General features: G+C 42.1%; 1 protein-coding gene across 1 annotated transcript in view; it reads left to right on the top strand.

The window, feature by feature from the left end:
• Positions 1-22,224, top strand: part of LOC122555678 (ephrin type-B receptor 1) — a 454,146-nt gene that overhangs the window by 418,294 nt on the left and 13,628 nt on the right. The window contains exons 13-14 of the mRNA XM_043701673.1: positions 9,443-9,592; positions 21,535-21,728. Of these exons, the coding sequence (XP_043557608.1) occupies positions 9,443-9,592; positions 21,535-21,728 (344 nt within the window). The remainder of the gene's footprint in view (positions 1-9,442; positions 9,593-21,534; positions 21,729-22,224) is intronic.

Raw genomic sequence — 22,224 nt, 5'->3', positions numbered from 1 at the left:
TCGAACTCAGCACCGCCTTCCTAACCTGCAATCTTCTTCCCGACCTCTCCGCCCCCACTCCCGTCTGACCTATCACCCTCACCTTGACCTCTTTCCACCTATCACATTTCCGACGCCCCTCCCCCAAGTCCCTCCTCCCTACCTTTTATCTTAGCCTGCTGGACAAACTTTCCTCATTCCTGAAGAAGGGCTTATGCCCGAAACGTTGATTCTCCTGTTCCCTGGATGCTGCCTGACCTGCTGCGCTTTTCCAGCAACACATTTTCAACCTTGTCTATTTAACCTATCCATGCCCCTCATGACTTTATAAACATATATAAGGTCACTCCTCAGCCTCCAATGCTCCAGTGAAAACAAGCCCAGCCTATTCAGCCTCTGGCAATAGCTCAAACCCTCCAACTCTGGCAACTTCCTTGTAGATCTTTCCTAAACTCTTTCAAGTTTCAAGTTTCATAACATCCTTTCTATAGCAGGGAGACCAGAATTTTATGCAGTATTCAAAAATTGGCCGAACCAATGTCCTGTACAACATCACGTCCCAACTCCTATACTGAATGCACTGACCAATAAAGGCAAGCATACCAAACGCCTTCTTAACTATCCTAACTGTAACTCAATTTTCAACGAACTATGAACCTGCACTCCAAGGTCTCTTAGTTTAGCAACACTCCCCAGGACCTTAAGTGTATTGGTCATGCCCTGATTTGCCTTTACAAAATACAGCACCTCACATTTATCTAAATTAAATTCCATCTGCCACTTCTTGGCACATTATACTCATTTAAGTTTTGTTTCTTTTTGACCCTCTCAGACTCTGGTCCCATCAACAAGCCTTGATTCTGTCCTCCCATCCCCGCACCCTACTAGTTAAAAGTATCAAATCTAGATTTATGTACTCAAGTCATAGAATAGGAATTAAACCAGGAACATTTTGACCTTGAATTGAGAGTGACATCAATGGAACCATGGCTGACACTATGTCGTTCCTTTAACAAAATAAACTTTTCCAAATCTCTTCCCAGGAGCATCTCAAAACAAAATATAACTTTGAAGCAGATATAATGACAGATAGCCAAAAGACTTGGTCAAAGACGCAGGATTTAAGGAACAGCTTAAAAGGGGAAAGAGAGAGAAAAGTATACTGAGGAGCAGAATGGGAACATAGAACATAGAGGAAGATGCAGAGAGAGATTTCCCTAGGTACAGGCCCAGGAGGTTGAAACATGACCACCAGTGATTCGAATACCAGGATGTGAGTTCTAAAATGAAGGTAACGTTTAACTTAGTAAGATAGTTGCTTTGACTCCATCCCCTTCCCCACCCCATCTTACAGTGTGTTTACCAATCTTCAATACATTACATTACATTACATTACAGTGTGGAAACAGGCCCTTCGGCCCAACAAGTCCACACCGACCCGCCGAAGCGCAACCCACCCATACCCCTACAGTTACCCCTTACCTAACACTACGGGCAATTTAGCATGGCCAATTCACCTGACCTGCACATCTTTGGACTGTGGGAGGAAACTGGAACACCTGGAGGAAACCCACGCAGACACGGGGAGAACGTGCAAACTCCACACAGTCAGTCGCCTGAGGCGGGAATTGAACTCGGGTCTCTGGCGCTGTGGGGCAGCAGTGCTAACCACTGTGCCACCGTACCGCCCACAAGCAGTTCTGAAGCTCTCCCCATGAACAAATGTGCCTCAGTTTAATGATGTACTTGATCTGTACATTTCTGAATCTTCTCACATGCAACCCAGCAATAAGGTTCAGGAGCTCAGTGCTGCAATGAGGAGCTGTTTTTTTACCCCACTTCAATAAAGGTGCGGAGGTTAATAGGGACTAATTTATGTTAAGCATTTTCCTAATTCCTTCCCACAGGGCTAACAGTATTACACTGATAGCTTGCAGCACTTCATCATTGTTGTGTTATTTTCCCATTTTAATATCCCTTTTGAATAGGTCAAACTTACATAGTAATGCAGGAACCATATTCTCTTTCCTTATCATGGGTCCGCTCTGCAAGATCCTCTCTGGGATGTAGGGCTGCCATTCAGTATGTCACCCAAGTGGTTAACATCAGTGACTCTGCCCAGACAGTCCTTCACACCCGTGTAATGGTGAGCAGAATCTGAAGATCAAGAGTAGGAATGATAGATTTTCACCATCATTCATCAACCCAACACTTCTGAGGAGAAAGTGAGGTCTGCAGATGCTGGAGATCAGAGCTGGAAATGTGTTGCTGGAAAAGCGCAGCAGGTCAGGCAGCATCCAGGGAACAGGAAAATCGATGTTTCGGGCATAAGCCCTTCTTCAGGACAGCCAAGATGCTGCCTTCAATTGTTCCCTGACACAATATTTAAACATTAGGATTAGGAGCCCCTCAATCTTCTCTGCTCTAAGGAAAACAACTCCTGTCTGTCCGAGCTCTCCTTGTAACTGAAACTCTCCAGCACTGGCCACATCCTGGTAAATCTCCTCTGCACCCTCTCCAATGCTACCACATCCCTCCCATAATGTCGATTGCAGCACCGCACACAATACCCCTACATTGGCCTAACCAACTTTTCAGACAGTTCCAGCATCACCTCCCTGCTCTTAAATTCTATGTCGCGAATAATGAAGGCGAGTATTCCATTTGCTCTCTTAACTCCTTTATAAGCCTTCATCATAAGATAATCCAACCATCCCAAGAAGTAGTCAGACAAACTTTTTCTGAATTGCTTCAAGAGATTTATATCATTTCTTAGGCAAGGAGACCAAAACTACTCAGTATTCCAGATGTGGTCTCACCAATGTCCTGTACAGCTGTAGCAAATCATCCCAACTTCCACATTTCATTTCCCTAGCAATGATAGGTCCTACAGCATGGAGACAGGTTCTTCAGCCCAAACTGGTCCATGCTGACCAAACTGTCCATCCACACTAACCCTATTTTCCTGCCCATATCCTTCTAATCCTTTCCTATCCATGTATTTGTCCAAATGCCTTTGAAATGTTGTTAATGTATTCACCTCAACCACTTCCACTGGCAGCTCATTCCCTATGCATACCACCCTCTCTATAAAAAGTTGCCCTCAAGTTCCCTTTTATCCTTTCCCCTCTAACCTTAAACTGATGCCCTCAAGTCCTTGATTCCCCAACCCTGCAAGAAAGATGGAGTTCATTCACCCTATCCATGCCTCTCATGATCTTATCCCCTTCTATAAGATTCCCCCACCCCCCAAGTCTCCTATGCTCTGAAGAAAAAAGTCCTAGCTTATCCAACCCCTCCTTATAACTCAGACCATTGAGTCCAGGCAACATTCTTGTAAATTTCTTCTGCACTCTTTCCAGTTTAATAGCATCCTTTCTATTACTAGGTGACCAAAATTGAACACAATACTCCAAGTGCTGCCTCACCAACATTCTGTATAACTGCAACAAAACTTCCCAAATTCTATATTCAAAGCCCTGACTGATGCTACATAACTTCCCAACTTCTATACTCAGTGCCCTGACTGATGTAGGCCAGTGTGCTAAAAGCTTTCTTCATTGCCCTGTCTCCCTGTGACTCCACTTTCATAGAACTGTGAACCTGAACTCCTAGCTCCCTCTGTTTCACTACACTCCTTAAGGCCCCACCATTCACCATGGAACTCCTACCTTGATTTGACTTTCCAAAATGCAAGACTTATCGATATTAAACTCCATTTGCTATACCTCACCCCACTTCCCCAGTGATCAAGGTTCTGCTGCAATTTCTAATAACTTTCCTCACTGTCCATGATATTGCCTATTTTAGTGTCATCTGCAAACTCACTAATCATACCTGAGACGTTCTCATCCAAGTCATTGATATGGATAACAAACAGCAATGGGCCCAGTGCCAACCCATAAGGCACTCCAGAAGCTACAGGCCTCCAGTCCTATAAGCATCCTTCCACTATTACACTCTGTTTCCCACCATCAAGCCAATTTTGTATCCAATTTGCCAGCTCCCTGTAGTTTCCATGCAATCTAACCTTCCAGAGCAGCCTACCATTTGGAATCTTATCAAAGGATTTGCTAAAATCCATATAGTCTATGTCTACCGCCCTACTCTCATCAACCTTCCTGGTCAATTCATCAAAGAACTCTAACAAATTTGTGAGGTATGATCTGCCACAACAAAGCTATGCTGACTATTCCTAATCAAACCCTGTCTTCCCAAATGCGCATATACCTTATCTCTCAGAATATTCTCAAGTAAGTTACCCACCACATATGTTAAGCTTATTGCTCTAAAGACCCCAGGCTTTTCTTTGCAGCCTTTCTTGAATAATGGCACAACATTCACGACCCTCCAGTCTTCACTGATATTTGTCTCCCTGACCACTCACTTTACCTGCATACTAACATCAAGGGATTCATGTACAGGGACACCCAGATCCTTCTGTACTTCAACTTGCTAAAATCTCTCTCTATTTAAATGATTAGCTGCTTTCTTAATCAACCAGACAACGTGGATAAGTTCCGATCTTCCTACACTTTACTCCCACTGTTAAAGTTTTGCATGCTTATTTACCTACCTAAATCTCCTGATAGATTCCCTATGTCCCTGTGGCACACAATACATCACATAGAGTGTTACAGCATGGAAACAGACCCTTTGTCCAACTCATCCATGCTGACCAGACATCCCAATCTGACCTTGTCCCATTTGCCAGCATTTGGCCCATATCCTTCTTAAACCCTACCTATCCATATACTTATCCAGATGCCTTTTAAGTGTTGTAATTACACCTGCTTCTACCACTTCCTCTGGAAGTTTGTTGAAGAGATTATGCTCGAAACATCGACTCTCCTGCTTCTTGGATGCTGACCGGCTGTGCTTTTCCAGTGCCACACGTTTTGACTCATATGCGCAGCGCACTCTTGTGAAAAAGTTACTTGTCAGGTCTTTTTTAAATCTTTCCTCTCTCACATTGAACCTATGCCTTCAATTTTGGACTTACATCGGGTAAACTCTCCTGCTTAATTTAAAACCAGCAACACAGAAAAGATTTATCCCGTGCAGTAATCTGTATAAATTCAAGTGGCCAAGTTGTATTTAAAGTAAAAATTAACAACTTTATTCCTTAAAGTATAACAGAGTAAAATTAACTAACAACTATTTACCATTCCTTATTCTAACCTATCTATTACCGTCCCTTCAATAATACTAGAGCTGAAAGTGTGTTGCTGGAAAAGCGCAGCAGGTCAGGCAGCATCCACGGAATAGGAGAATCGACGTTTCGGATAAATTCAAGTGGCCAAGTTGTATTTAAAGTAAAAATTAACAACTTTATTCCTTAAAGTAAAATTAACTAACAACTATTTACCATTCCTTATTCTAACCTATCTATTACTGTCCCTTCAATAATACTAGTCTGATAAAACTCCCAACTAAGATTTACAAAACTACACTTCATATCTCAAAACCAGGGCAGCTTTTGTTCTTCTATTTGGATCTTCTTGTGTCTTCCTTTCCTTTTCTTAGGAATTTCTGCATCACAGGTTACTGATCGAAAAGTTACTTTTAGGAGAGATATTTTGTTCAAGCAGTCTTCCACGTGCTAGGATGTGGTAGTTCTCCTCTCAACTGTTCAATTCCACCCTCCCACCCCGGTATTATACCCCAGAGCATCGGATTGTGTCATTGGCTTTTAAGATTATCAATACCATCAATTCAAATTTGATTAGAATCTGGTACTTTTTTGGGGGTGTAATTTAAATTGATTAGCTGAATTAAAATTTGTTTTTGTCTCCAGGCAACAAACTAATCGAGTTTTCCAACCCAGTGTTAACATACATTGTTGCCTTATTGAGAACACTTGGTGCTGTCTCCAATAGTTCTGCTGCTTTTAACTCTCTTAAAAGGTATACCCACATCTTCATAACACCTCTCCCCTTCAGAAGAAAATGAACAATTATAATGAAAAGATAGCTTCATTTTTTTTCTCTACTTTTAAAAGACATTACCCTAACATACAGATAACTTAACTATAAGTTCTCCTTCTGAAAATGTGTTGCTGGAAAGGCGCAGCAGGTCAGGCAGCATCCAAGGAGCAGGAGAATCGACGTTTCGGGCATGAGTCCTTCTTCAGGAAAGAAGGGCTCATGCCCGAAACATCGATTCTCCTGCTCCTTGGATGCTGCCTGACCTGCTGTGCTTTTCCAGCAACACATCTTCAGCTCTGATCTCCAGTATCTGCCGTCCTCACTTTCTCCTATAAGTTCTCCTTAACTTTTTCCTATCTACCTGTATATGTATAACATTAAATAAAGACAAATCTCATCTAAACTCTATCAGTTAAATCCGCGATAATGCTTCTGCGATTACATTCTTCCGACCCACAACCTGTATGATTTTTAATTAAAAGTCTAACATAAGACTCCAACAAAATAGTCTCATATTCTTACCTTAAAAAAAAACTAAAGAATGTAAGTGGATTGTGGTCAGTGTACACAACTGTCTCCAACACATTGTTCGTGACATACACATTAAAATGCTGTAAGGCCCGTCCCAAACCCAATTGTTTCCTTTTTGATTGTGGAGTATTTCCTCTTGTGGATGTTGATCTTCTTCGAAAAGTAACCAACCGGCAGTTCAATCCCATCCTCACCTTCCTGTAGGAATACAGCTCCAACTCCTATGTTATTAGCATCGATGACGACTTTAAAAGTTTTGAAAACTTTGGTGTGGCTAAAACTGGTTTGGTGGTTAATATTGATTTCAAATGGTCACATGCCTCCTGTTATGATTCTGTCCACCGAAACTTTGTGTTCTTCAGCAACTCAGTTAAGGGTGCCACTACACTGCTGAAGTTTGGAATAAACGTCCGATAGAATCTGCTGAGTCCTAAGGATCGAAGCACCTCTTTCTTTGAGGTTGGTCGTGGAAATTCCTTGATAGCCCTCATCTTTGCATTTTGTGGGGTCAACCTTCCATGACCAATGTTATGTCCCAAGAATGTCACCTCTGCTTCCACGAATTCCATTTTATTTAAGTTTATCACCAGTTTTGATTCTCCTAGTCATTCAAAGAGTTCTGCCAACTATACCGTGTGATCATTCCAAGACTTACTAAGGATCACTACATCATCCAGAGTGACATTCTTTGGTCTCCAGTTGGATGACATCTTTCCAAAATCTATGAAGTTTTGGAAAATTAGCACTAATGTATCTGTTATGTCAACGGACTCTTCTTTTTAAGAACATACAACAAAATACATCAGGACACAGGGATTATTAACGTGCAGTTTTAATAATTCTGTCAATCACATTTCCTTGCCGATTGTAATTGTTTTCAGCTGTTCTCTCCCTTTCACGTTCTGATTCAGAATTATTTCTGGGATAGTATTTATGTTCTCTGCAAAAGAAAACCAGAAGAATTTCAGATGCTGTAAATTGAAACAAAAGCAGAAATTGCTGGAAATGTTCAGCAGGTCTGGCAGTATCTGTGGAGAGAAATCAGGTTAATGTTTCAGATCGAATTAAAAGAACTCAGTCCTGCTGAGGAAGGGTCACTGGACCCAAAACATTAACTCTGATTTCTCTCCACAGATGCTGCCAGACCTACGGAACTTTTCCAGCAATTTCTGTTTTTGTTTGTGTCCTCTACTGCAAAAAGAAAATATTAGTTCAATTCATCGACCATTTCCTTATTTGCCATTATTAACTGACCAGTCTTACTGTCCAGAGGAACTTAACTCACTCTTTTCCTTTCTAAATTTCTGTAGAGACCTTATGATCTGATTTATATTTCTAGCTAGCTTCCTCTTGTACTCTAAATTCTTCCAGGCTTACTAATGGCTTTGTCATTCTTTGCTGTTATTTATATGCTGTCTAACCTTCTGACTTGTCACTCATCTTAGTTTAAAACAATGACTGAATATGATTGTGGCATTAGGTAGCTTCCACTCATCAAAAGCCTGCCACCTCTACAACTGACTGCCGCATCTCTGCCATATAGCACAACATGGCCAGCCTAGGATTAGATACTTGAAAACCCTTGGGAGGAGCATCAAATCCAAACCACTCGATATTGTTAAGTGAACTGTTGGTGTATTGATCTTCCTGTTGTTTTGATAAAGAACTTGTGACTCACTAATGCCTGATAAATCCTTCTCTCATGTACCTGAGGTTTGAATCCCAGACTAACCAAGGGGGTGAAATGATCTCACTTGCTGACTGCTGAGCACGAATTTGGGGACACTCAACTTCAAGGGAAGTTGGGTAGAGGTCTACAGCTCAATAACTCCACCCCACACAAAGTATTGCTGAATTTGGCACCATAACTCCGGTGAAACTGAAAATCTACCGTGTGGGAAACTTTGGTCAGTTGAATTGTGGGGACAGAAGCCTAAAGCCTGACCTTAACACTGTATCTAGTGGAACTAAAGAGTACTGAGAAACTGGCACTTAGCTGCAGAGTAGTGGGCACATTTTCCATGGTACGGCATCTTGATAATGTTCAACTTAAAGATTTATCAGCAACAACATATTATGTTTTTATACCACCTTTAACATGATAAAATACTCCAAGGTGCCTTACAAGAATATTGTAAAGCAAAATTGGATACTAAACCAAACAAGGTGAATTGGCGATGCTAAATTGCCCATTGTGTCCAGGAATGTGCAGGCTAGCTGTAGGTAATGCAGGGTCGGGAGGTTTGGGTGTGGATGGGGTGCTCTTCGGAGGGGCGGTGTGGACTCAATGGGCCAAATGGCCTGCTTTCACACTGTAGGGATTCTATATTAGGGCCCAGGGGCAAAGGTTACTTCACAAAAATATATTTTAAGAAGCAACTTGAAGCTGGAGGGACAGGTGGAGAGGGTTAGAGAGGAAATTTGAGAGTTTAGGCCATGGCATTGGTGGAATGATTGAAACCTGGGATGGTCTAAATTTCTGCACAGCCAGTTTCAGGCAGTCCAATAATTTAGCATTTCCCTAGCACCTTTCCTGATCTCAGGATGTCTCAAAACACTTCACAGCCAATGAAGCACTTTTAAGTGTAGCCATTATTGGAATGTAGTGCCAATTAATTTGCGCAATACAGGCTCCCACAAAACCATTAGCATACATTGCTGGATAATCTTGTAATTATGTGGTTTGAAATGTAAATATTGGCACAGGCACAACAGGGAATTCACCTGCTCTCCTTTGAAATAGTGCCAGGATTTTCTTCATACACCCACCTGAGACAGCAGTCAGAGTTGAACATCAGCAGCTGATCGTGCCTCGCTGCTGCACAGTCTGGTTTATGGACTCGAGTTTCAGGTTTAAACTCCCAGACCTTCTGATTCTGAAGGAAGTGAGAGTGCGAGCTATTAAGCCACAGGTAACATGGTGCAGTTGCTAAGGGTCTTTCACCTAAGGAAACACCATGGCAACAAACAAAGATGCTAACATGGGTCTATCATTAACTCTGCAGGGTGGAAAGATCCCCGTGCGATGGACCGCACCGGAAGCAATTGCGTATCGCAAGTTCACTTCAGCCAGTGATGTTTGGAGTTATGGAATTGTCATGTGGGAAGTGATGTCATTTGGAGAGAGGCCTTACTGGGACATGTCAAACCAAGACGTAAGTAGTTTTGTCATACAATTTGGTGCATAATACAACCTAAACAACACAGAAAATAATTTTGAGAATTAAATAATAAGAAAAATGCATGATTGCTGATAAAGAAGAACAGAAAATGCTTCATGTTAAACCAGTACATGAGAGTTCATTCTTCAAACTGACCCAGAACATTGCCGAGTAAATGTACTTGCCTCTGTCTTTCACAAACTGATGGATATTCTGACAGTATAATTGATTCCAAACCCAACATTTTAAGACCAGCCAGTGAAATAATGGGTAAGTGTTGGTTAGCTCACCAAATCTTCCTCAAACGTCCTTAGGATATGGATAAATACCCAATGCTGCAGAGATAAGGCCTGGGTTATTTTCATTGACAGACTTCTGTCTGCCTCTTCAGACTGGCATGTAAATAGATTTGGATAAGACAGAGGTGGGGGTGTAGGATGGGGGTTTCGGGGGATGGGGGTAACTGATTGAATGGTGGGGAATGGATCCGGCAAGGAACTCAGAGCGGAAGAAGCTGAAATACCCACTTCAGGGCCCATGGGAACACTTTTGCTTTTCCAAGCAATTATAGAGGAAAGCAAAATAATAAAAGAACATCTTTATGTCCCAACTTTATTCTGACCAGCTTCAACCTGGCACATTAAAGAACGGCAACTTTCTCACTCACTTTGGAGTTAAAATTCAAGCCACAGCCCAAGGATAGACTTATTTAAAGAAAGACCCCATTGTATCGGGTCCTGTGATATGGGTGCCTTTGGTGCCTGCTCAGAACAGATTAAATTTCAGGTCAGTTGTAAATTGGTGCTTCACTACCTACCTTCCCAGTTTCATCTGGACATACATATATAGGGATAATATGTGAGTTCTATAGTTCTCCTTCATGAGGAAATACCCTCATGAGCAAAGCATGTTTTTTTTCTCTTATTTCTCTCCCTAAGAATATCTCCATAGCTTTCTCCTTCTAATTGGTTTTCTTTGTTTTCTTTTGAGAGTGCGTGAGATAACAGGGATTGAAATCATTTCTTTGTCCTAATCAGCATAATGTGGTGCTGCTGTGCATAATGACAAGCTGATTAGCCACTAATGGGCTTTGATTAGCGGTTTGATTTTTCCTCCCTGAACCCCTGGCATCCAAACAGATGTTATGACACCAAGAAAACTTTGAGCATTTGGATAACGCTGATTGTGTCCATAACTCCGACAGGAGCTGACACACAATCATAGAATCATAGAGCACAGAAACAGACATTTTGAGTCCATCTTGAACATAATCCCAAAGAGAGCTAATCCCACCTGCCTGCTGCTGGCCCACATCGCAGCAAGCTTTCCTCTTCATGTACCCAAGTGTCTTTTGAAAGTTGTAATTGTACCTATATCCATCAGTTCCTTGGGAATTCATTCCACACACGAACCACCCTCTGTGTAAAAAATTTGCTCCTCATGTCTTTTCGGAATCTCTTTCCTCTTACCTTAAAAATGTTCCCCCAAATCTTGAAATCCCCCATCCTAGGGAAAAGACAACTCCATTACCTCTGTCTATACCCCTCATTATTTTATAAACATCTATCAGGTCACCTCTCAACCTTCCATACCGAGTAACAACATGGGAAATCTCTTCTGAACCATCTCCAGTTTATAATGTCCTTCCTATCACTGGGTGACCAGAACTGGACACACTTGGTCCATTCTCCATAGCTTTTGAGCACCAACATCCAACATTTGCAACAAGCAATGATGAATTGGAATACTTTCCAAACGAAAAGAAACTAGACACTATGAGGGAGCACAGAAATTATAAAGTACAGATACACGTCAGTTAAAGCTGGTGGACAGGTACAAAAAGCCAAAATGAACATTATTGTTCATTTCCAAAGGAATAGAAGTTATACTGCAGTTATACAGGGTCTTGGTGTCCACGTTTTTTAGCCTTCACAGAGGACCATGAGTCTTTAGAACTCTCTTCCTCAAAGGTCTGCGAAAGCAATCCTTGAATCGTTTTGAGGCAAAGATTGTTGATAAGCCAAGGGTGAAAGGTTATCAGGGGTTTAAGTAGAAATGTCGAGTGATCAAATCAGCTATGATCATACTGATTGGAGGAGCAGGTGTCAGGAACCAACTCCTGCTCCTGATGTGTGGAATACTTCATACAGTCCTGGGCATCACATCTCCGAAAGGAGGTACTGGTTGTGGTGGTACCACAATGCTGATTCATTAGAGTGATACCCCAGTACAAAAGGTTAAATTATGGCTCATATTCACTTGGGTACATCAGACTTGGAGGGGTTTGGTAATTAAGGCAATTAAAACGTTAAAAGGACTCACTAGGGTGTATGCAGAGAATCTATTCCCTCTGACAGCAAAACCAGAACAAGAGGAAATAATCTTAACCTTTGGGTTTTCATTCACCATTCAGTTCGATCATGCCTGATCTATTCCTCAACTCCAGTTATCTGTCCTAGGTTTGTATCCGTCAATAGCCTCGTCAATGGAGGAGCTAATCTACTGCAGTGGCATGGGGCTCAGTGGTTAGCACTGCTGCCTCATAGCGCCAGGGAGCCGGCTTCATTTCCAACCTCAGGTGACTATCAGTGTCTGCGTTGATTTTCTCCAGGTGCTCTCGTTTTTTCCCACAGTCCAAAGGTATGTCCAGGGATGTGCAAGTTAGATAGATTAGCCTTGTGAAATATAGGGTTAAAGGGTAGGGTCTGGGTGAGAAGCTCCTCAGAAGGTCGGTGTGGGCTGAATGGCCTATTACACACAGTAAGGATTCAATGATCTCAAACTTGAAAGGCGCACAGCCTTTTGAGAGAGAAACGTCTGGACTTTTACTAGCCTTTGTGTGAGAAATTGTTTCCTGATTTCCTGCTAGCTGCAAGTTAATTTGATATCTATAGACGCATCAGTTACAGATTGCTTGGATCTCTGAACCCGGTGCATAGACACCCTCGATTAGTGGTAATCATTTCCATGCACTCTTCTGTTTTAGCTCTCGATTGGCAGATAGAATTAAATCATTTCAGATGACATGCATTCTGACATTCTTGGCGGTCAATTGGTGCGGAATGTTCTGCACCGGAGATGCCTAACACGTAACAGAAAGTCTATGGCTGACAGAAAAATAAAAGCCATTTATTTTCAGTTGAATGTATTTTTGACATCTATCCACCAGCGAGTGTTAACGGAGTTCAAATGTTAAACTCGCTGTACTCCCCTTTCTCGTCAATAGTGTCGAAAGCACAGTGGGCCAGATGTGTACAAAATCTTTGACTAAAGTCACCTCCTCAAAGCGTGATTCACCAGCATGCTGCTAAGACAGAATCTGCTCGCAAGTCATTATTCCGAGCATTAATGAGGCTGCTTTTTTGTTCAACATTTATTTTAATTTCAATACTGGGTTTTGATGAGGGCCTCAGGCATGGCTGGTGAGGTAAAATGATTGAGTCTGACAACCTAAGAGATGAGAGACTCTGGCTGAGTAAGGCAGTCTCTCCCAGCTCTGCCAGGAGGTTTTATCCCTCAAACACAGCGTCTCTTGTTTTTAATCAACAGGGAATAACAGTATTAAGGTTGCCCAAGGTCAAGGAACGATGACACATGACTATATTTAATGCTGTTCTGTGTTTGATTATTTGACCTGCTTTTTCAACAGTTTACCTATCAATGTATGTGGAAGGATGCTGGGAGGCTTTAACGTTTTTCACCCTATTTGCATAATGGACCATATTAGCACCAAACGTTGAGGTATAACAGCAGTAAAATAACAAACAGGGATCATACACAACAATCATTGCCCTCTTGTTCATTCTTGACTTCCATTAAGCATGTTCTTTCCATTCACCAGCGAAAAAGTCTTGGGGAGCTGAGGTTATTCATGTGGTAAAGCACTTTTCAATCTGAGGGTCCAGGATTCTAATCCAGGTAATGGTTTGGAGGTGCACTGGTAGAATCTCTGCCTTGGGGACAATGGATGTGGCTGCTGTGGTAATGTGTCTGATGTTGATATTTAAAAAAAAGCTCTGACATGTTAATTCAATCTTTATTAAAGCAAACTATCCCCACAATATTTCACAGACAGAACAAATGAACTCCAACAGCAGCATACACTCTATCTGCATCACAAGTAATATTCATTCCATAGAAATGCCAACAAGAAACATTCTGATGACCACCTATTTCACATTCAGTGGTATTACTATCACTCAATTCCCCACTATTAACATCCTTGGGGTTACCATTGACCAGACATTTAACTGGACTCACAACATAAATGCATTGTCTACATAAGCAGCTCAGAGACTCGGAATGATGAGGGAAGTAATCCATTTCCTGACCTTCAAAGTCTGTCCATCATCTACAAGGCACAAGTCAGCCCACAATGACATACACCCCACTTACCTGGATGGGTACAGCTTCAACACTTGGGAAGCTTGACACCATCCAGGGCAAAACAGCCATCTTGATTGGTGTCACATCCACAAGCATCCACTGCCTCTACTACCGATGCTCAATAGTAGCATTAAGCATGTACTATCTCTAAGATGCACTGCAGAAATTTGCCAAATATCGTTAGACAGCACTTTCCAAACCAACGACTTATTCTAGAAGGACAAGGACAGCAAATAGATGGGAATGCCAAGACCTGCATTTTCCTCTCCAAGCCACTCACCATCCTGACATGGGAATATATCGCCGTTCTTTCACTATCACTGGGTCAAAACCCTGGAATTCCCTCCCTAACAGCATTGTAGGTCTACATGCAGCACATGGACTGCAGTGGTTCAAGAAGTCAGTGCACCACCACCTTCTCACAGGCAATACAATGAGAAAAGAGACAGTTATATCTGAGACAGTGTTATATCTGAATGCACGCAGCATAAAGAATAAGGTGAATGAGCTTGTGGTGGAGATTGAAATTGTCAGGTATGACGTGGTGGGCATCACGGAGATGTGGCTGAAAGGGAATCAGGATTGGGAACTGAATATCCAAGACTATACAGCATATTGAAAAGATAGGCAGGTCTCCAGAAGGGATAGGGTTGCCTTGTTAGTACAAAATAAAATTAAATCAATAGTAAGAAACAAAGTTGGGTCAAATGGTGTAGAATCGGTATGGGTAGAATTGAGGAACCACAAAGGAAAAAAAACATAGTTGGAGTTACATACAAGTCTCCAAACTGTAGTCAGGAGCTGGGGCACAAGATACACCAGAAGATAGAAAAGATGTGTAGGAAAGGCAAAGTTATAGTGATCAGAATGCAGGTGGACTAGGAAAACCAGGTTGGTAGGGGATCGCAAGAAAAGGAGTTTGTGAAATGTCTATGAGATGGCTTTTTGGAGCAGCTTATGGTGGAGCCCACTCGGGAACGGGCAATGTTGGACTTAGTGTGTGCAAGAGGCAGACTTAGTAAAGGATCTTAAGGTGAAGGAACCCTTCAGAGGCAGTGACCATAATCCGATTGAATTTACTCTGCAATTTGAGAGGGAGAAGATAGAATCAGAGGTAATGGTATTACAGCTGAATAAAAACAATTACAGAGGCATGAGGGAGGAGCTGGGTAGAATTGACTGGTATCCATTCACTTCTCTCCTAATACTCACAACCAGCTGTCTTATTATCTTCATTAGCACAAACTGATTTATAATATTCCTCAAAAGATGAAAGCATCCATAACAATTATCAAGAATCAACTGGCCTTTATTGGAATGTTTTTTTTCTTTCAGAATCAAGGACCACATTAGTGCACATTAAAAAAAAATCAGGATTCATAGAAGAGAAGAGAGTTCTCTCAAGATGGCAGCCAACACTCATCCCTTACCCAACAGCATAAAAGCTGATTAACTGATTATTATTTGCAGTAATTTGCCAACTGACAATATGTTTCCTTCCAAGAACACTGATTAATTTAAATGATTATTATTTAGATACATTTGAAATGAGTAGAACACCATCCTCGCTTCTTTCCATCCTCCCTACTATCTTCCTCCTTCCTTTCCTTCCCAGCATTCATTATTTATATTTGTTCTCCTGATGATGTTAACATTTTGATAAAGGAATATTAACAATACATTTCTACATCTACTTAGGCATTGACGTATCTGGCAACTGGAGTTTACTTATGTGTTTTTTGATTGTTCCACTTAATTAAGTAACATAACTCGATCAATGATGAAAGTTCTTCAAACTGGGCTCTGTAAGGAAGTGTGAGTGAGACAAATTTAGGCGTTCTTCAAAACTGATAAGCATAAATTGATGTGGAGATCTAATGCACAGATATATGTACACTTTGTATTGGTGTGAACAATTTGCCTCTTCTGTGTTTGGCTACTTGATACCAAGAGTTAAAAAACAAATCGTCAGCTGGCCTATTTGTTGATAGAGGGGGCAGGACTTAAATTAAAACATGGAAAATCTCATGCAGGGTGTTAAAACAGTTCTCGGTTGGTGGGATCTGGCACGATACTAGATGTCAGGAGAGCTGCCAGAGATCACAGACAAATATTTCCTCCTCAGGTCAGAATGAATCTCAGTCCAAGTTTTGGTCTGAAGTTTGTTTGAAGGGTTCTTAAGTGAGTGCGTGGTTAAAGCCAAAGTATATGCCCCATATCAGAAGGATCCATTGGTTTTCAACACTGTAAAAAAAAGTTATTTACGGTTTAGCCACTAAACAGATATCAACCGTTGCCAGAAAAATAATGTTCAGTTTTGTTGAGGGAATAACAAATAAATGAATAAATAACTTCACTGAAAGTGGAATGGATTTTTTAAAAATTCCTATGAAAACTAAATGCTCACCCTGGATCAAGTGAACTTATGGGAATGTCTTTTATCTTTTTCAATGGAAGCTCGTGAAATTGAAGACTGTAAATATAGACAATATAAACTAGAAATTCAGCCCAGTAAGTGGTGACTGGTAGTGTGTTGACATTTTCAGTGGAAAGTGTGCCTTATCAGAGGGTGCATGTCAAGAACATTGGAAGAACAATGTGCTTCAAGGAGGACTTGTTCTTGATGTACCAATGCTTCATTCAGTGCTTGCTAAGTTCAAATGCTATCCAACAGGACAGCTTCCATTTTTAATAAAAACTGAAAGAACTGCAGATGCTGTAAGTCAGAAACAAAAAAAAAACAGAGATTGCTGGAAAAGGTCAGTAGGTCTGGCAGCCCTGTAGAGAGAAATCAGCGTTAGTGTTTCAAGTCAAGTCACCCTTTCTCAGAACGAGTTTTTCCGGCAATTTCTGTTTTTGGCTTTTGTTTTTCCACCTGACTATGGAGCCAGAAGCAGCTCACCTGCCCTCTCGTCTTGCCTACAAATATATCTTAATTCACTCGCTTTTCAAAAGTCTTCTTTTCATTTGTGACTTCTTCAAGATTGCTCACCTCTTACAGAACAGGCACTACATTTTCTGGTGTGTACAGATTTCATGCAGGAAATGATTTAAGGCACAGAACCAACAACCTCCAAGCTGATCTATTAGATTAGTTCTCTCCAGATGTAGAAGTTCAAAGGTTGGTTACTTTCTGGTGATTTCTATTCTATTAAAAGAAATAGCCCATGCCAGCCAGAAATAAGATTTGCCCATTACTCGGTCCAACCAAGTCTGATTCAGCTTTTCTATATGAACTTTGTTCTTTCTTTCACTTCTTATGTCTGCCGCCGTTTCTCCCTTACTAATTCTTTTCTTTATTTTATCTCCTAATCGATGTCTTCCTGGCCATTGGTCAGCTTTTTGATTGTGAATATTGAGAGAACCTCTGCTGCCATTAACCTAGGCCTCATTTTTGTTGACGTCTTTAAGTACTGGAGCACTGCCCTTATTGGTGCACTTTCTTCACCTGAAATAGTGCTGAGATGAGGGTGGTGGTCGCAAAAATGAATGAATTCCTGTTGACAGTATTGCCAGCACTGAAGTAAAAGGGAGAATCTAGACAAAGCATCAAGGGCATAAACAGCACAGAGCAAGTAAAGAACTGCTTTAGCACGTTGTATGAGTCTGATAATGAAAAGATACTTTCATGAAATTATAGAAATACAAAAGTAGGATTAGGCTATTCAGTCCCCAAGCGTGCCCTGTCACTCTTGATCATGGCTGGTCATTTACACCATATCATTGTCATATTCTAACATTATTCCTATAACTGGAAATCTATCAAGCTCTATCTTTGACTAAGCTTCCACATACATTGGGATAGAGAATTCCAAAACTCACCACCCACTGAATGAAGGATCTTCCCATAATTAGTCTTAAGTGGCTTGCTTTTTATTCATGAGATTGAAAACCCTGGTTTGGGCTATGACAGCCAGGAGAAACATTCGCTCTGCATCAGAACTGGGCTCTTATGTAGAGTCATCTAGACTCGAAACATGAGCTTGCTCTCTCTCAACAGACGCTGCATGACCTGCTGTGATTTTCAGCAGTATTTGTTTTCATTGCAGTGTCCAGTGTCTGCAGTGATATGCTCCACTTTTTCATCCCCTCACAGGAATCCTGTGAGTGTTTCTGGATCCTGATGGTCCTAATAACTACATATCAAAATTGACATTTTTAATCAACCTGTTCAGGCAGTGTTACAACACACCTCTGGAGCAGGCAGGTATTCCTGAAGAAGGGCCTGTGCCCGAAACGTCGAATCTCCTGTTCCCTGGATGCTGCCTGACCTGCTGTGCTGTTCCAGCAATAAAGTTTCAACTTTGATCTCCAGCATCTGCAGATCTCACTTTCTCCTCGAAGATTTCAACCTACTGCGAATCCTCTTACAAGGATGCCTTCCTTGAAGAAGCTCTCTGCCTCTCTCTACAAAGATTTCAGTGAGTCCCTCTCTCACTGCACACCCCAGGTCATCTCCTCTGCCAACTCCCCTCCTCCAAGTCCCTCCTCCCTACCTTTTATCTTCTCCTGCTGAACACTCTCTGCTCATTCCTGAAGAAGGGCCTGTGCCCGAAACGTCGAATCTCCTGTTCCCTGGATGCTGCCTGACCTGCTGTGCTGTTCCAGCAATAAAGTTTCAACTTTGATCTCCAGCGTCTGCAGACCTCACTTTCTCCTCCTTCATCAAAGGGAGGTAATGCCTGACAAATCTTCTAGAATTCTTGAGGAAGTAATGAGCAAGTTCGACAAATGTGATCTACCTGGACTTCAAGAAGGCCTTTGACAAGGATGCTACTGAGTAAGATAAGGGCCCATGGTGTCAGGGGTAAGGTGCTAGCATGGATAGAGGCTTGGCTGTCTGGCAGAAAGCAGAGAGTGGGGGATAAAAGACTCATTATTAGGATGGTAGCTAGTGACAAGTGGTGTTCCGTAAGGCTCAGTATTAGGACCACAACCTTTCACTTTGTACATTAACGACCTAGACGAAGGAACTGAGGGCATTCTGGCTAAGTTTGCAGATGATACAAAGATAGGTAGAGGGACAGGTAGCATTGAGGAGGCAGGAAGGCTGCAGGATTAGATTAGATTAGATTAGATTACTTTTTAGATTAGATTAGATTACATTACAGTGTGGAAACAGGCCCTTAAGCCCAACAAGTCCACACCGCCCCGCTGAAGCGCAACCCACCCATACCCCTACATGTACCCCTTACCTAACACTATGGGCAATTTAGCATGGCCAATTCACCTGACCTGCACATCTTTGGACTGTGGGAGGAAACCGGAGCACCCGGAGGAACCCACGCAGACACGGGGAGAACGTGCAAACTCCACACAGTCAGTCGCCTGAGGCGGGAATTGAACCCGGGTCTCTGGCGCTGTGAGGCAGCAGTGCTAGGAGAGTAGGCAAAGAAATGGCAGATGGAATTCAATGTGAGAAAGTTGACGTCATGCATTTTGGTAGGAAGTATAGAGACATGGATTATTTTCTAAATGGGGAGAATATTCAGCAGTCTGACATGCAATGAGACTTGGGAGTCCTGGTTCAGGATTCTCTCAAGGTAAACTTGCAGATTGAGTCAGTAGTTAGGAAAGCAAATGCATTGATGGCATTTATTTGGAAAGGGCTAGAATATTAAAGCAGGGATGTACCTCTGAGGCTCCATAAGGTTCTGGTCAGACCACATTTGGAGTATTGTGTGCAGTTTTGGGCCCCATATCTCAGGCCCTGGAGCATGTTCAGAAAGAGTTCATGAGAATGATCCCAGGAATGAAAAGTTTAACATATGAGGAACATTTGAGGACTTTGGGTTTATACTCAATGGAGTTTAGAAAGATGAGGGGGGATCTAATTGAAACATGCAGAATACTGAATGGCCTGGACAGAGTAGATGTTGGGAAGATGTTTCCATTGGTTGGAGAGACTAGGACATGAGGGCATAGCTTTAAAGTAAAGGGAAGATCTTTTAAAACAGAAATAGGGAAAAACATCTTCAGTCAGAGAGTGGTGAATCAATGGAGTTCATTGCCAAAAAGGCTGTGGAGGCAACTCATTGAGTATATTTAAGACTGAGGTAGATAGGTTCTTGAGTATCAAATGGATCAAGGGTTATGGGGAGAAAGTGGGAGAATGGGGTTGAGAAACTTATCAACCATGATTGAATGGGTGGGTAGACCCATGGCTGAATTGCCTAACTTCTGCTCCTATGTCTTACAGTCCAACTAGGAATGGGCAATAAATGCTGGCCTGCCAGTGATGCCCACATCTCACAAGTGAATAAAAGTTTGTACTGTTTTCTGTCATATTTTGTATCATTATGCAGCTAAAGAAACCATGTTACTCATGTCAAAGCACTAAGCTTCTATATTATTATAGAAACAATATAACAAAGATATAATAACGAACTGTGGGCACTGGAAACCTGAAACAAAAACAAACTGCTGGAAAATCACTGTAGGTTTGGCAGCAATTATGGAGAGAAAACAGAGTTAATGTTTCAAGTTCAATAATTTCTGATTTTGTTTCACCAAGTTCCTAAATTCACTGTCTTAACCCAACAACCTGTCCCCATTTTTCTCCTTCTTTAAGAAAACCTACTACTTTGACCAAGTTTTCAGTCATTTGATTTCAGGTCAAAATGAAAGCTGAAATTCCACTTCAGCGCTGAGGGAGATGTGGTTTTGGGCAAAACATCAAACTGAGTCCTACCTGCTCTCCTTGTGTGATTATATAAAGGATTCTGTCCCACTGTTGCAAGAAGAACTGGAGAGTTCCTCAGCTAAGTCATCAGGTCATCCTAGCCTTGCAGTTTGTGGCATTATGTGTAAATCAACAGAGTTAAATCGATTTTTCTCCCCAAATACAGCGACTATAGTTCAAAAGTACTTCTTTGATTGTAAAGGGGCATCTTCAGATGTGAAAGGTGCTCTAGGATTAATAGGTACTGTGTCAAGTCCTGGTCACCCTGTTGTAGGAGGGATACTATGAAAGCTGGAGAGTATTCAGAAGAGATCTACCAGGATGTTGCTGGCAATGGTGACTTTGGGGCATTTTTCACTGGAGTGCGGGTAGTTGAGGGTAACCTCATCGAGGTATAGGTGAGGTGAATGACGAGTGTCTTTTTCCTAAGGGTTGGGGATTTCAAGACTCGGGCCATATTTTTAAGATGAGAGGAGAAAGATTTACAAAAGCATGAGGGGCAACGTTTTAACACAGAGTGGTTTGTGTGTGTGCTATGAACTTCCCAAGGAAGTGGTGGATGTGGGTCCAGTTGCAATGTCTTAAATGCATTTTGATAAGTACATGAATAAGAAATGTTTGGAGGGACATGGGCCAAGTGTAGGCAGGTGGGATGAGTTTAACCTGGGATATGGTCGGCATGGGCTGGTTGGACCAAAGATTCTGTTTCTGTGCTGTATGTCACGATGTCCTCTCCTTTCTTTAACTGTGAGTGAGGAGAATTCCACCTGAACGCTTCTTTCTTAAAGTTAACTTAAGGATCTTTGTAACTTGCATTATCTGTTTGAAAAGCACTTCATAATGGGCCATGTTTTCCATGTGTTTCCAGGTAATCAATGCGATTGAGCAGGATTATCGTTTGCCACCACCCATGGACTGCCCAGCGTCCCTGCACCAGCTCATGTTAGACTGTTGGCAGAAAGACCGAAACTCCAGACCCAAGTTCGCCCAGAACGTCAACACTCTCGACAAAATGATCCGGAATCCTACCAGCCTGAAGACCATGGCCACCATCACCGCAGTGTAGGCATTTCACCTCTTCTCAATCGCATGCCAGCCATTGGTGACACTGTTACCCAGTTGGTTCTGCATGTGGCAGTGGTCATCAAGGCTGACACATAGAGATCAATTTCAGTCCCTATTGGGTACCACATGTTGCTCCCTGTCTGGCTAGAGGAGATAAAATCCATAGAAACGCAGAAAATGGAAGCAGAAAGAGGCCACTCGGCCCATTAAGCACCTGCTGCCATTCAGGATAATCATAATTCATCCTCTATCTCAATGCCATACCCCTGCTTTCTGCCTATACCCTTGCTCACTGTCTTCCCCATATGTTAGCTCACTGCTCATACCCAAACTTGCTTCCCATACCATGGCTCTCTCCGCAGACCCCAACTCTCTCCCCATACCCCAGCTCCCTCCCAAAACCCCAGCTCCCACCCCATAATCCAACTCTCTCCCCATACCCCAACTCTCTCCCCATACCCCAGCTCCCTCCCAAAACACCAGCTCCCACCCC

Source organism: Chiloscyllium plagiosum, chromosome 13 (genome assembly GCF_004010195.1).
Source record: "Chiloscyllium plagiosum isolate BGI_BamShark_2017 chromosome 13, ASM401019v2, whole genome shotgun sequence".
Lineage (NCBI taxonomy): Eukaryota > Metazoa > Chordata > Chondrichthyes > Orectolobiformes > Hemiscylliidae > Chiloscyllium > Chiloscyllium plagiosum.
This window is presented reverse-complemented; position numbering and strand designations above follow the sequence as displayed.